At 45.9% G+C, this 14231-nt stretch overlaps 1 protein-coding gene across 1 annotated transcript in view; it reads left to right on the top strand.

Moving 5' to 3' along the window:
• The window catches only part of LOC147673861 (uncharacterized), a 1240526-nt gene that overhangs the window by 665958 nt on the left and 560337 nt on the right, over window positions 1–14231 (top strand). Inside the window, exon 6 of the mRNA XM_086947748.1 lies at window positions 4726–4813. Within this exon, the coding sequence (XP_086803874.1) occupies window positions 4726–4813 (88 nt within the window). The remainder of the gene's footprint in view (window positions 1–4725; window positions 4814–14231) is intronic.

Genomic DNA, 14231 nt, shown 5'->3' with positions numbered 1-14231 from the left:
CCGAGGCCGATTGTAGTGTGCCGAGGCAGCCGGCTAGGCCTCGGCCGGGCAGGGCTGCGCGGTACCAGTCAGTCGGCTGAATATCCAATTACGGGGAGAGGGGATTCTTCTGGACTGCTACACATTCAATTGCTGTGTTAACTCTTTTTCTTCACTAATTTCGAGTTGAAAAGGGAGGGGCTATGGGGGGGTGTGCCTTTGGGGCGGGGTTCAAGGCCTCCTGACCAGGTTTGGATTGGGAGATGCAGTGCTACTGCCTGTGGGTGGGTGTTGTTGGGGGTCCTTGTTTTGGTTATGGGAGTGATGCTGTCTGGTCATTTTATAACTTTGTTTTGCAATATGTAAGTTGTCGGCTCTTTGGAGGGTCACGTCGCTCTGCGGAGAAGGCTCCAATGGGCGCCAGGTGGGAGCTGCGAAGTAGAAAAGTGTTAAATCATGCCAGGTGATACATGTAAATACAAACTATTGACGTGGAATGTTAGGGGGCTCAATAACAGGATTAAGCGGATCAGGGTGGCCACCTATCTCCGGTGTTATGGGGTCAGCTTCGCATTACTCCAGGAAACACACCTTTGAGGGGACTGCCTTAAGTATGTCCAGCGTAGATGACATGGGCAGTTTTTTGCCACATCTTACTCCGGGTTTGCCAGGGGGGCTCTAAGTTGGGTAGCACCGGGGTTCCCCTTTAAGGCCACACACACAAAACTGGATCCTGAGGGCAGGTTTGTAATAGTGGTAGGTACTCTGGATGGGAGTAGCGTATGCTTGGTGAACATTTATGCCCGAATACTGAGGACGGGGAGTTTTTGGGTCAAGTGCTGGGACAGTTAGATATAGACCCAAACACGGAGCTCCTGATAGCAGGGGATTTTAATTATGCACTTGATGGGGATATAGATAGATGCCCCCCAAAGTTAGACGCCAAACCCAAAATGAGAGACGCAATGGCCCAGATGCTCCAGAGTTATGACCTGATAGATGCATGGAGGCACCGTAACCCTGCTCATCGGGTGTAATCGTGCTACACACCTGCTGCCAACACGAACAGTAGATTGGAATATTTCTTTGTTCAGGGCATGGTAATGGACTGGGTAGAAGAGATCCACTATTTGGGGCGCTACCTGTCTGACCACTCTCCGCTCCTGCTCACATATTTGGTGGGTGGACCTCGGCCCAGGATCCCGCTCTGGAGGCTCAACACAGAAGCTTTTAGGGATCCCACTTATAAGGAGGTTATCTCGCAAGGGCTCTAGACGTATCTGGAAGTGAACTGGGGGTCGGCTAGCATGAGGGCGACGGAATGGGGCGCCATGAAAGTGGTCCTTCGAGGGACATGCCTGTCCACGGAGCTGGGGGTAAAACGGGTTCTGGAGCGGGAACCCCAACAGCGCGAGGATCGCTTGGCGGAGATGGAGAGGGACTTCCCCACAGATAAAGAGCAGCGGCCTGAATGGACGGCCATGTGACAACGGCTGGGGGACACCTGAACCTCGCTGGGCAACTTTAATAGGACAGCCAGCAGGCGGAAATGGTACACAGAGGGCGACAAAGCTGGAAGACTATTAGCGCGTTTGATACGGGCAGAAACCCAACTCCACCCGATTCTGGCACTGCAGAATGAATTGGGCCAAATCGTGTATACCCAGCAGGCGATTACCGAGGTGTTCCGATCCCATCTATGCAAAATTTACTCGGAATCGCAGCCTTTAACAGACGCAGAGGACATGGAGGTGTACCTTGAGGGAATACAGCTGCCCGGTATTGAAGCGGACAGCCAGGAGGACGTGGGAGGGCCACTCCCAGAAGAGGAGCTGTGTGCTGCGATAGCCCATCTGCAGACAGCAAAATCGCCGGGGATGAGCAGATTGGCGACCGAACTCTTTAAAAAATTCAAGGGGGTTCCGAGACTCCTTGAAGTTGCAATGGAGGTCTATGACTGGCGCTTGCTCCCGGACTCCATACGGGCGGCGACAATCGTTATGATCCCTAAGCGGGTAAGGATCCTCTCCTTCCCGGATCCTATAGACCCATATCCATGTTGAATGTGGATTTGAAAATTATCAGCCAGATGTTGGCCTCTAGACTCCTTCCCCATCTTAGACGCCGGGTCCATGACGACCAATCGGGGTTCATTCCGGGCTGAAACACCTTGCGGAATATCCGCCGCCTGGCCCACGTCATGCAAACTTTGGAGGGACAGGCCAAACAAAGCACGCTTGTCTTTTTAGACATCGAACAAGCATTTGACTCGATTCGCTGGGCCTACCTCTGGAAGGTGCTTTTGAAACTGGGCTTGGGGGAAGGATTTGTAAAGTGGGTTCAGCTACTGTACACCAGATCTGTGGCCAGAGTCCACACGGGTCGCTGTGTCCTGGATGAGATACCCATATCGAGGGGGACACGTCAGGGGTGCCCCCTCTCGCCCCTGCTCTTTGCCCTGGCGATGGAGCCACTGGCATGCCATCTCCGTACGGTGCTGAAGGGCCGGGGCATCCGGGAAGGGGCTGTGGAGCATGTGGTGTCCTTATGTCCTTATATGCGGACAACGCCTTAGTCTATCTGAGCCAGCCGACGCAGTCGTTTCCGATCTTGATATCTACGTTATTGCAATTTACAGCTGCTTCTGCCCTCGCAGTGAATAAGGCTAAATCGCAGCTCTATGCGATTGGAGAGCAGTCGGAGTGGGAGGGGGTCCCGCGTCCGGAGATGGGGCTCCCATGGGTAGATGACACACTTCGCTATTTAGGGATCTGGATTGGTCGAAACTCTGCCGCTTTCTTCCAACACAACATGGGACGAATAATCCGGGGTCTGAGGGGAAGTATCGCCTTCTGGAACACCCTTAAGATCTCCTTGAAGGGGAAGATTGCTTTAATCAAGATGGTGGTCCTTCCACGCTGTCTGTCCACGATGCAGGGGTCCTTTTATGAGCTGCCGCACTGGGTCTTTCGAGAACTGGATTCCCTCCTAGTCCTCCTATTATCGAACGGAAAGAGATGTAGGGTGAGTCTGGAGGTCCTGATGCGTAGGTGGGGAGCAGGAGGATTAGAAGTCCCCAATCTGGAGATGTATTACTTTGCATCACAACTGCAACATGCTATTGCATGGTTAGATACGGACCCCTCCTGGGAGCGGTCCTTGCTGGCAGGGGCCTATGGGAGTGGGCACTAGGAGCGCTACTATGGAAGGTGGGGGGGAGGCGAGATCACATCCCCCCCGCTGGAACGGTTGGTGGCCGCAATCTGGGATCGAGTGGTGAGACGCCACATCTGCAGCAAGCCATTCGCCCCAGACTTGGATCTGTGGCTGATGCCACCCTTGTCCCGGATTGCACGGGTCATGTCCATAGACAAATGGGTGGAGGAAGGTTGCCTGATGCTGGCTGATCTGTATCCAAATGATAAATTTATCACATATCAAGAGGCGGTCTCTGCCTTCGAGCTTGGTCTAGGGCAAATCCTTCAATATGCTAAACTAGCGGCGACTGCGCGGCAGCTGTAGCCCTCGTTTCCAGGGGCTCCGGTGCACACCCATACTTTGGTCACCATGCTGGCAATGGCGAGGGGCCAGAAGTTCGTGACTCACCTCTACAGGGCTTTGCGGGAGGATAAAAGGTTACGGCCCTTGGCGATAGAGGAAAAATGGCAGCAGGCGTGTCCACAGGAGATCACCCCCTGTGAGTGGGAAAAGATACATGAAAGTGCGCGGAAGGTGTCAGTGAGCAACCGCTTTAAGCAAATTCAATATAATATTATACACATGACCTACCTCTTCCCTGAACGTTTCCAGGTCATTGATAATACCAGGGATGCCCATTGCCCGAGATGCCGCAGTCCCATGGCGGACTTTGTGCATATGATGTGGACGTGCCCCATCCTCTAATCATACTGGATGTCGGTGCTGGAGGTTTTGGCGAAGGTGTCAGGGTGGATAATTGATTTGGACCTGTGCCCTTGCCTCCTAGGCTTAATCCCCTGAGACCCTAAACGGAGGGTGAGCAGGCGGTTCCTCATGCTAGGCCTGGTTACAGCTCGACGTCGTATTGCAATTCACTGGCTGTCTCCACAGGGCCTGAAGCTGCAGAAATGGAGGGCAGATCTAAGGAAATGGGCACTAGCGGAAGAATCACACATGAGGCACACAAGAAGGGATGGGAAGCTACCTGAGGTCCTACAGGCTTGGGGAGTAATTTTTCAGGAGTTAGTGGGACAGGATGCCCCATTGTCGCAAAACAGTTCAGACTCGATACACACAGGACAAAGGGAGGCCCAGACTCAGGACGACGTGACACACGGTGACCCACCTTAGAGTGCGGATGGCACAGACTCGATTCTCTATTCTTACCTTTTTTCTGGATCCGACAGTGGGGGGGGGGGGGGGGGGGGGAGATGGTGGGGGGGAGTTTGGGGAAGGGCGGGGGGTTGGGGAGGGAGGGGGCGGGGAGTTCCTATATAGTTCAATAACGTTTTCAAGGACAATGTCACTAAACATGAGGCAAACAAAGTACCCTTCACCATCCTCGCTGCTGTTATGCGACCGGCCGATTGCTGGAATTGATATGAGAATTTTCATGAATAAGACGAATGTGATGTATATCTGTACCTGATTTGATTTATTGTGCTGGATATGTAAATTGAAAAACATGATAAATAAAGTTTAAAAAAAAACGTATGCGCCTTAGATAACAGCAACTTGTGTTTAAAATGTTTTTTCTTCGTCACATAGGAATTCGAAGGAGAGGGTGATCAAACTGTCTTTGCTGTCAACCAGGAAGCGTTACCGGGGTTACGGCGTTGGACAATACATTGTAAAGGTACAAAGTGATCCAGATGCACATTTAACTGGAGCTGTGGGTTGTGGTAGAGTAAGATGTTTTTCATACGTAACATAAACAAAACGTCTTTGGGTCCTGGCTATACTGACTCTTTCCTTATACTCTACACTGAACACACAAATTTCATTCAGTCCATTTACTCTAGAATTTGAGGACTCTAAGGAGCTTTTGGAAAGGATGTCCTATTGCACATTTGGAAAATGTGGTTATCCATGTAAGTACAGCTGACTCTGGTCCTTGTGCTTGCTGCTCAGTGTCTCTGGTCCTTGTGCTTTCTGTTCAGTGCCTCTGGCCCTTGTGTTTGCTGTCCAGCTATCTCTGGTCCTTGTGTTTGCTGTTCAGCTGCCCTGGTCCTTGTGTTTGCTGGTCTTTGTGTTTGCTGTTCTGCTTTCTCTGGTCTTTGTGTTTGCTGTTCAGCTGTCTCTGGTCCTTTTGTTTGTTGTTCAGCTGTCTCTGATCCTTGCGTTTGCTGTCAGCTGTCTCTGGTCCATGTATTTGCTATTCAGCTGTCTCTGGTCTTTGTTGTCAGCTGTCTCTGGTCCTTGTTATTGCTGTTCAGATGTCGCTGGTCTTTGTGTTTTCTGTTCAGCTGTCTCTGGTCCTTGTTATTGCTGTTCAGATGTCTCTGGTCTTTGTGTTTGCTGTTCAGCTGTCTCTGGTCCTTGTTATTGCTGTTCAGCTATCTCTGGTCCTTGTGTTTGCTGTTCAACTGACGCTGGTCCTTGTGTTTGCTGGTCTTTGTGTTTGCTGTTGGCTGCCTTTGGTCTTTGTGCTTGCTGTTCCGCTGTCTCTGGTCTTTGTTGTTTTGCTGTCTCTGGTCCTTGTTATTGCTGTTCAGATGTCTCTGGTCTTTGTGTTTGCTGTTCAGTTGTCTCTGGTTCTTGTTATTGCTGTTCAGATGTCTCTGGTCTTTGTGTTTGCTGTTCAGCTGTCTCTGGTCATTGTGTTTGCTGGTCTTTGTGTTTGTTGTTCAGCTGTCTCTGGTCATTGTGTTTGCTAGTCTTTGTGTTTGTTGTTCAACTGTCTCTGGTCCTTATGTTTGCTGTTCGGCTGTCTCTGGTCCTTGTGTTTGCTGGTCTTTGAGTTTGCTGTTCAGCTGACTCTGGTCCTTGTGTTTGCTGGTGTTTGTGTTTGCTGTTCAGCTGCCTCTGGTCCTTGTGTTTGCTGTCAGCTGTCTCTGGTGCTTGTGCTTGCTGTTTCGCTGTCTATGGTCTTTGTTGTTCAGCTGTCTCTGGTCCTTGTTATTGCTGTTCAGATGTTGCTGGTCTTTGTGTTTGCTATTCAGCTGTCTCTGGTCCTTGTTATTGTTGTTCAGATGTCTCTGGTCTTTGTGTTTGCTGTTCAGCTGTCTCTGGTCCTTGTTATTGCTATTCAGCTGTCTCTGGTCCTTGTTATTGCTGTTCAGCTATCTCTGGTCCTTGTGTTTGCTGTTCAGCTGACTCTGGTCCTTGTGTATGCTGGTCTTTGTGTTTGCTGTCAGCTGTGTCTGGTCCTTGTGCTTGCTGTTGCGCTGTCTCTGGTCATTGTGTTTGCTGGTCCTTGTGTTTGTTGTTCAGCTGTCTCTGGTCATTGTGTTTGCTGGTCTTTGTGTTTGTTGTTCAACTGTCTCTGGTCCTTATGTTTACTGTTTAGCTGTCTCTGGTCTTTGTTGTTCAGCTGTCTCTGGTACTTGTTATTGCTGTGCAGATGTCTCTGGTCTTTGTGTTTTCTGTTCAGCCTCCGGTCCTTGTTATTGCTGTTCAGATGTCTCTGGTCTTTGTGTTTGCTGTTCAGCTGTCTCTGGTCCTTGTGTTTGCTGTTCAGCTATCTCTGGTCATTGTGTTTGCTGGCCTTTGTGTTTGTTGTTCAACTGTCTCTGGTCTTTATGTGTGCTGTTCAGCTGTCTCTGGCCCTTGTGTTTGCTGGTCTTCGAGTTTGCTGTTCAGCTGTCTCTGGTCCTTGTGTTTTCTGGTCTTTGTGTTTGCTGTTCAGCTGTCTCTGGTCCTTGTGTTTGCTGGTCTTCGAGTTTGCTGTTCAGCTGTCTCTGGTCCTTGTGTTTTCTGGTCTTTGTGTTTGCTGTTCAACTGTCTCTGGTGCTTGTGCTTGCTGTTTAGCTGTCTCTGGTCTTTGTTGTTCAGTTGTCTCTGGTCCTTGTTATTGCTGTTCAGATGTCTCTGGTCTTTGTGTTTTCTATTCAGCTGTCTCTGGTTCTTGTTATTGTTGTTCAGATGTCTCTGGTCTTTGTGTTTGCTGTTCAGCTGTCTCTGGTCCTTGTTATTGCTGTTCAGTTGTCTCCTGACGTTGTGTTTGCTGTTCAGCTGTCCCTGGTCCTTGTGGTTGCTGTTCAGCTGTCTCTGGTCTTTGTGTTTGCTGTTCAGCTGCCTCTGGTCTTTGTTGTTCAGCTGTCTCTGGTCCTTGGGATTGCTGTTCAGATGCCTCGGGTCTTTGTGTTGCTGTTCAGCTGTCTCCTGTCCTTGTGGTTGCTGTTCAGATGTCTCTGGTCTTTGTGTTCGCTGTTCAGCTGTCTCTGGTTCTTGCGTTGGATGTTCAGCTGTCTCTGGTCAAGATGTCTCTGGTCTTGTGTTTGCTGTTCAGCTGTTTAGCTGTCTCTGGTTCTTGTGTTTGATGTTCAGCTGTCTCTGGTCATTGTGTTTGCTGTTCAGCTGTCTCTGGTCCTTGTATTTGCTGGTCAGCTGTCTCTGGTCATTGTGTTTGCTGTTCAGCTGTCTCTGGTCCTTGTATTTTCTGTTCAGCTGTCTCTGGTTGTGTGTTTGCTGTTCTGACTGGGCCACTTTGAATATCTCAGCTAAGTTGGAATTTCTCCAGGCTCGTCTCTTTTAAGAATCTGTGTTTTTGGTACACTCTTAAGTTTGATCTGAAGAAAAGGAAGCAACCTGTTGACGTAAAGAGTAACTCCTGGTGTGGGCAGGATTCCAGGTTGGATGCATAATAATATACTTGTCATTTCGTCTTAATGATAGAAGGTCTTGATACGTTCATGATTTGAACCCAAAGTTTCCTGCCTGCTTCAAAATACACCTTTATAATTGTTCCAGCAGGTGCGTTACTTGAAATAAAGGAATGATTCACATGGTTTGCTGTTCAGCTGTCTCTGGTCCTTGTGTTTGCTGGTCTTTGTGTTTGCTGTTCAGCTGTCTCTGGTCCTTGTATTTTCTGTTCATCTGTCTCTGGTCATTGTGTGATGGTCTTTGTGTTTGCTGTTCAGCTGTCTCTGGTTCTTGTTATTGCTGTTCAGATGTCTCTGGTCTTCATGTTTGCTGTTCAGCTGTCTCTGGCCTTTGTGTTTGTTGTTCAGCTGTCTCTAATCCTTGTGTTTGCTTGTCTTTGTGTTTGCTGTTCAGCTGTCTCTGGTCCTTTTGTGAGGATCTTTGTTTTTGCTGTTCAGCTGTCTCTGAGCCTTGTTATTGCTGTTCAGATGTCTCTGGTCTTCGTGTGTGCTATTCAGCAGTCTCTAATCCTTGTGTTTGCTGGTCTTTGTGTTTGTTGTTCAGCTGTCTCTGGTCTTTGTGTTTGTTGTTCAGCTGTCTCTGGTCCTTGTGTTTGCTGTTCAGTTGTCTCTGGTCTTTGTGTTTGCTGTTCAGCTGTCTCTGGTCATTGTATTTGCTGTTCAGCTGTCTCTGGTCATTGTGTTTGCTGTGCAGCTGTCTCTGGTCCTTGTATTTGCTGGTCGGCTGTCACTGGTCATTGTGTTTGCTGTTCAGCTGTCTCTGGCCCTTGTAATCAATCAATCAAAAACATCTTTATTCGATTCATAGAATCATAAAAGAAAAAAAATGCTGTAGTTGCATCATGTCAAACTAATACATTGGTCCTCAAAAACGTCTAGATAAAAACCCCTAAATGGGTTTATAGACCGTTACAATTACACAAGTATGAAATTCTTTACTAAAATGCAAAATACAAGAGGCATATTTATCAAAACTAGAAAACAGTATACAGTTTGGATAATAAAGTGCTCTAGTGCCTTAGTACAGTTTTACAATTAATACTTGAACCCTTTAACCATTAATCTTAAAATCATTTAAATTAATAAATAAGAATCTACTTTTCATCAAGTACTTCATATAAATTGAAAGTGCAAAGTGCAATGAAATATTCAACAAATTATTCCTACAGTACAGCATTAATGTACTAAAGTGCTCTGGTCGAGTAGATAATTAAAACTTAAATCCTTTCCTCATTCTCATAAAATTAATGACCAATAAAAATCTGCTAATGCCAAACACGATAAGTTGTGTATTATCGTTTTTTAAAATGGTAGCATATCATTATACTTCCTAACGCCCAATTTCCTCCCCAACGGTTTTATCCATTTTCTTCTGGCATTAAAGTAAGTGGCACAGAAAAAAGGACCCGGGCTACATATTCCTGTTCACCCTGATGGCACATTTTACACATACTTTCTTCTCCCCCGTTCTGCAGCTTTTCCCATTTGGATGTAAATGTTCCAACTCGAAGAATGCCGTACTTGAATTTCAGGTATAGTATTTTCGCGAGTGGTGGTTCTATCTGGTCCAAGAATAATTCAAAACAGGGGGTTGGCTTGAACATTAAGAATTCAGTTGTTAACACTATGCGCGCTAGCGGAATTCCGCTCGCACGCTGGGTTTTGCGAAAACGCACTTTACGTGACGAGCTGGGCTCGTCATCAGCGTGCGAGGAGGCTACGCCATGACGAGCCCAGTTCGTCATCAGCGTGGAAGGGGTTAATGAACCAAGTCCAGAGTTTAAGGTGACTTTGTGCATAATAAAATTCCAATAGACATTTTTAAGTTCCCTTTTAGAATCAGCGGTCAGCATGTTAGGGTTATTCCAAAATTTGCTTAGGCTCAAATCCAAAAGCCATTTACAAACATTAGCCAACCAAGGGAATCTAACGTGGGTATCTAATTCAAGTAATTCTCCCAATACCTGCCTATAGGTGGAAAGTTCCTCAGTAACCCATATCCTTATCCAGTACGACAATGTCATCCAAGTCGCCCTATGCTCAATGCGTTTTAGCCCCAAATTGTGCATGTAAGGAATCACCGGTGTATTTTGGGGGAAGGGGACCATCGCTCTTGAAGCCCTATTTCTCCCACGGTTAGGACAAAAGTTATTCCCTCCCCACAACTCAGAGCCATATAAAGCAGCGGTTTGCGCCCTGGATTTATATACCTCCAGTGCATGTGTAATAGGCTTTGTTCCTGTAGCATGTAGTTTTTTCAGGATAGGTGACACGTTTTACATTAAAATGAACCTAGATTTTTTAATATGTGGGTGCCATGAAAGTTTAGAATCTATAGTGACCCCCAGATAAACAAAAGTGATGACCCTCTCTAAAATTGCACCATTCAACAATATATTACTCTTAAAACTTTGTGAGGCCTAATAGCCATGTATTTTGTTTTCACAGGGTTTATTTCCAAGCCTTTTGATTTGCAGTACACATCGAGTGCATTCAATAGGTTTTGAAATCCCCTAGGAGTCTGTGAGAGCAAACTAGTGTCATCTGCAAATGTCAAGGCGCATATGTGGGTACCACCCAGCTTTGGGGAATCATGATTTGTTTTTTGTAAGGACTCAACCATGTCGTTAACATAGAGGAGGAACAAGGGATGGTGCCAGGACACACCCCTGGCGCACCCCTCTCTTGACCGGTATTTCTTCTGTGAGCTCCCCAACACACCTTTGTGTAATTATCTTCGTGAAGTCTAATAAGTTGAACCAGTATATTTCTTGGGACCCCTTGTGTCAACAGATTTACCCACAATAGATCTCTTGGAATTGAGTCGAAATCGGCCTTTAAATCAATAAAGGCCAGATACAGATTGCATGATCTTAGTTTAGTATATTTCCAGGCAATAGTTTGTAGCTTAAATACCTGGTCTATAGTGCTGGTTCTTTTTCTGAATCCTGCCTGGCAAGGGGATAAAATTTCATTTTCGACTAGCCATTCATTTAACTTATCCAATATCTGTTTAGAGTAGACCTTTTGGGTAATTTCTATCAAGCTGATAGGTCTATAGTTTGCGGGATCGTCCCTGTTACCCTTTTTGTATATTGGGACGATCTCCCCACCCTTCCATGACAAAGGGATAGGCTGTCCTTTACTTATTGCATTTCATAGTAAGTTGAGATATGATGCCCATACATCAGGGGTGTGCCTAAATAAATCACCAGGGATTTTGTCTGGGCCCGGCGCTTTAGACAACTTAATAGCAGCTATAGCCTGCTCAGTATCAGCAATACTAAAGTGTGAGGGATCAATTTCACTCGACTTCATCAGGTCTTTAATGGTGGATGGTGGTCACTTGCTGGAGGTCCCGGACATGCGTATATTTGTGCAAAATGCCTAAACCATGTGTTGGGATCCAAATTATAATCCTGTACCGGTTTACTAATTTTATTTCCACTTGCAATGATCCACCAGAATAAAGTTTGGTCTCCTGCCTTTGCGGCAGCTAGCAGATCCTCCCAACTGGAATCCTCCCAATCTCTGCGCTCTGTCTTTAATACCTGGTTGTAAATTCTCCTTTCTTGTCTAATTTTTTTTAGGTTCTTTCAGCCTTAAGGCTTTGAATTCACTCTTTTTTGCTTCTCTGCAATCTTCAATAAACCACGGGTTAGACAAGAAGGTATTATTGCTATTAGGACATTTCACCTTATTTAGGTGAGGTTTAATATTTTCTACTAACATTGAATGGATTTGAGTAATTGGTATAGGATTCAAATCCTGATTTAAAAGGAAGAAAGATAAAAGATCACAAAAAGTGTTGTAAATAAAAGTAAGGGGTTCAAGTTTTCCTAGTATAAATGGCCATTTAACTGCCCTTCTATTATTGCACATTATAGACTGTAGGACCTCCTGGTCTAGTATAGGTAGATTCTGGAAGTATTCCCGTGTAAGAACTAGACACAGAGGGAAGTGATCACTTTCCCTCCTAGCCTCTACTCTAAAATCAGTCACGAAAACCCAATATGCGGCACTTATCTTGATAAAATCTATACAGGAAGAAGATTGGCCCCTTGAAAATGTATTTGCCTGCATATAATCAGAAGGGCATCTTCCATTACAGGACCGTAATCCTTTTTCAATCGTAAAATCAAGGATCTGTAGTGCAGAAACACTGCACCCCATAGGTATTTCTGTTTTGAGTAATATGTTGCCCAGTGCCAAGTCTTCCTCATCAAATATTATTTCCATGCCCCTTAACGGTTCGTAATAACAATTAAAATCACCACCAATTATAATAAGGCCATCAGGTGAAGTTAAGTCAATGATTTCTTTCAGTTTTTTAATTAACGGTGACTCTTTAGAGTGATCTCTTGGTATTATATATATATATTAAATAAAGAGATCCTAGTTTTATTGGGGAGATTTAGACTTAGTCCCTGGATGTCATCCGAACCTGTAGGTAAGGTTTCACTCGCAACATTTACGTGGTTTTTAACCCATATTAAGAGTCCACCTGAGGGTCTTCCTCTCTTTGAGTGTTCAGCCTCTATGCTGAACATTCTATATCCCACCTTATATAGTGGTTCCAACGCCCAGGTCTCTTGGAAGAGACAGAGATCATAATTGTCTACATAGTCCTGCCAGACAGGTTCCTGGAGTTCTTTTGTGAGTCCAGCTATGTTCCAGGATAAAAATTTGACTGCATTTGTTTCAAGGACACCACTCTCAGGAATAATGACCCCTCCAACCTTGGATTTATTAATTCCTTCATTTGTATTAGAGCTAAACCCTGCAATAGATGCTGCATTATTGTTTTGCTTATCCAATGCAGCTGGGATCTGGTCCCCTGATAGATGTGCTGTTTCCCGAATCTTATCAGGATCTGGTCATTGCACGGATTCAGTCAATCCACTGCTTCAAGATTGTTTTGGTCCGTCAAAGAGTTAGAAAGAGCACCAGCATTGGTTTGGGCCATCGACGGATTCAGCGAGGCATCGCTACAAGATCTGCCAGTTTTATTTTGTTTAATACAGATTCTTGTGTCAAATAAGGAAAGGGTTCTTAAATTCAAAGTGATTAAATTATCAGCTATGGTTTTTTAATTAAACATTAGCCTGACATCATCTAAGTCCCCATCCTCTTGTTGTAGCCGTATTGCACTCTTAATGTTGGTTCTAAACACAGAGAGACATTGTCTTTTAGTTCTTATCCAATGTATAACCTGTTAACCAAGGAGTCCTCATTCTGCCTGTTACTTGATTTTAATCTCGGGACGTTCGTAAGGAAAACATTATAAGATGTAGTACCCCCATTTACCCTCTGGGGATTCACAGCATGGTTCCCATTGCCATGCTTCGTCTCTCTGGCCGTTCCCACAGCCCCAATCCCCCTGTTGCATCCTAATTGGGGATAATCTATCTGGGTATCTTCTTGTGTGAGGTGGGGTTTGTTGTGGCCTATGGACTCTATGATGTTCCTGCTGGTTAATCACTGTATACCCATTATATGGTTGGAGACCATCAACCTTGTCTATATTAGTATGCCGATGACCTATGCAGGCTTGTGGGAGATTTGGTTTTCCTTCTGTTTGTTTCTTAGGGATGTAATTTCTAGTACTAGTGACATTCACCCTATTGTCTGTGGGTTTACTAGATCCAAGTGGATTGACTGCCACCTTTTGACTTAAGTGTAAATTGTTGGTAAGGGTTTCAATCATTTTTTTGATCACTCCGACCTCTCCCTCGACAATATTTAATTTGGTAGTCAAATCTAGCACAAGTCTATGTGTAACAGTAATTTGTGCCTGGGCCTGGGCATCCAACGTGGATCCAGGTCAGGACATACAGCTCAGCCGCCATAAAAAAGATAAGGCCTCCTATTTTGGCTCAATGTCCGCACTCCTTCCTTCCAGCCGATCTCCCTATTCAATGCCCTGGCTGCAAACACTCCTTTGACACCAGTGAGTCACCAGCCACGTCACAGGAATACCAGATGTACCTGTTAAATTGCCGATCTCGTCCCCGGCACAGCATGCAGATATTTCTACTCCTAGAGGATCTCAACCCGGACGCCATCTTCTTGACGGAGACATGGCTCACGTCCCATTCAGAGCCAGACATAGTCACCGCCCTACCCCCCGGGTTCCAAATCCATAGAATGGACCGGACTAAGGGAAGAGGGGGAGGCCTGGCTATTATTCTAAAAGAGAAATACTGCTGCCGCATTACTACTGAAGCTATCCCCGAATGCGAAAGCATTGCATTCAGAATAGACTTCTCTGCGAACAGCTCCCTTTCTGGTACCCTTATATACCGTCCCCCAGATTCAGGAAAGCTGTTCCTTAGATCTCTACCAGATATCATCGCGAATCGGCTCCTAACCCCGGCTAACTATACAGTTCTAGGAGACTTTAACTTCCATTTTGCCTCCCCCACAGACCTTGTTGCTAGGGAACTAACA

The sequence above is a fragment of the Lissotriton vulgaris genome, chromosome 12 (genome assembly GCF_964263255.1).
Source record: "Lissotriton vulgaris chromosome 12, aLisVul1.2, whole genome shotgun sequence".
Lineage (NCBI taxonomy): Eukaryota > Metazoa > Chordata > Amphibia > Caudata > Salamandridae > Lissotriton > Lissotriton vulgaris.
This window is presented reverse-complemented; position numbering and strand designations above follow the sequence as displayed.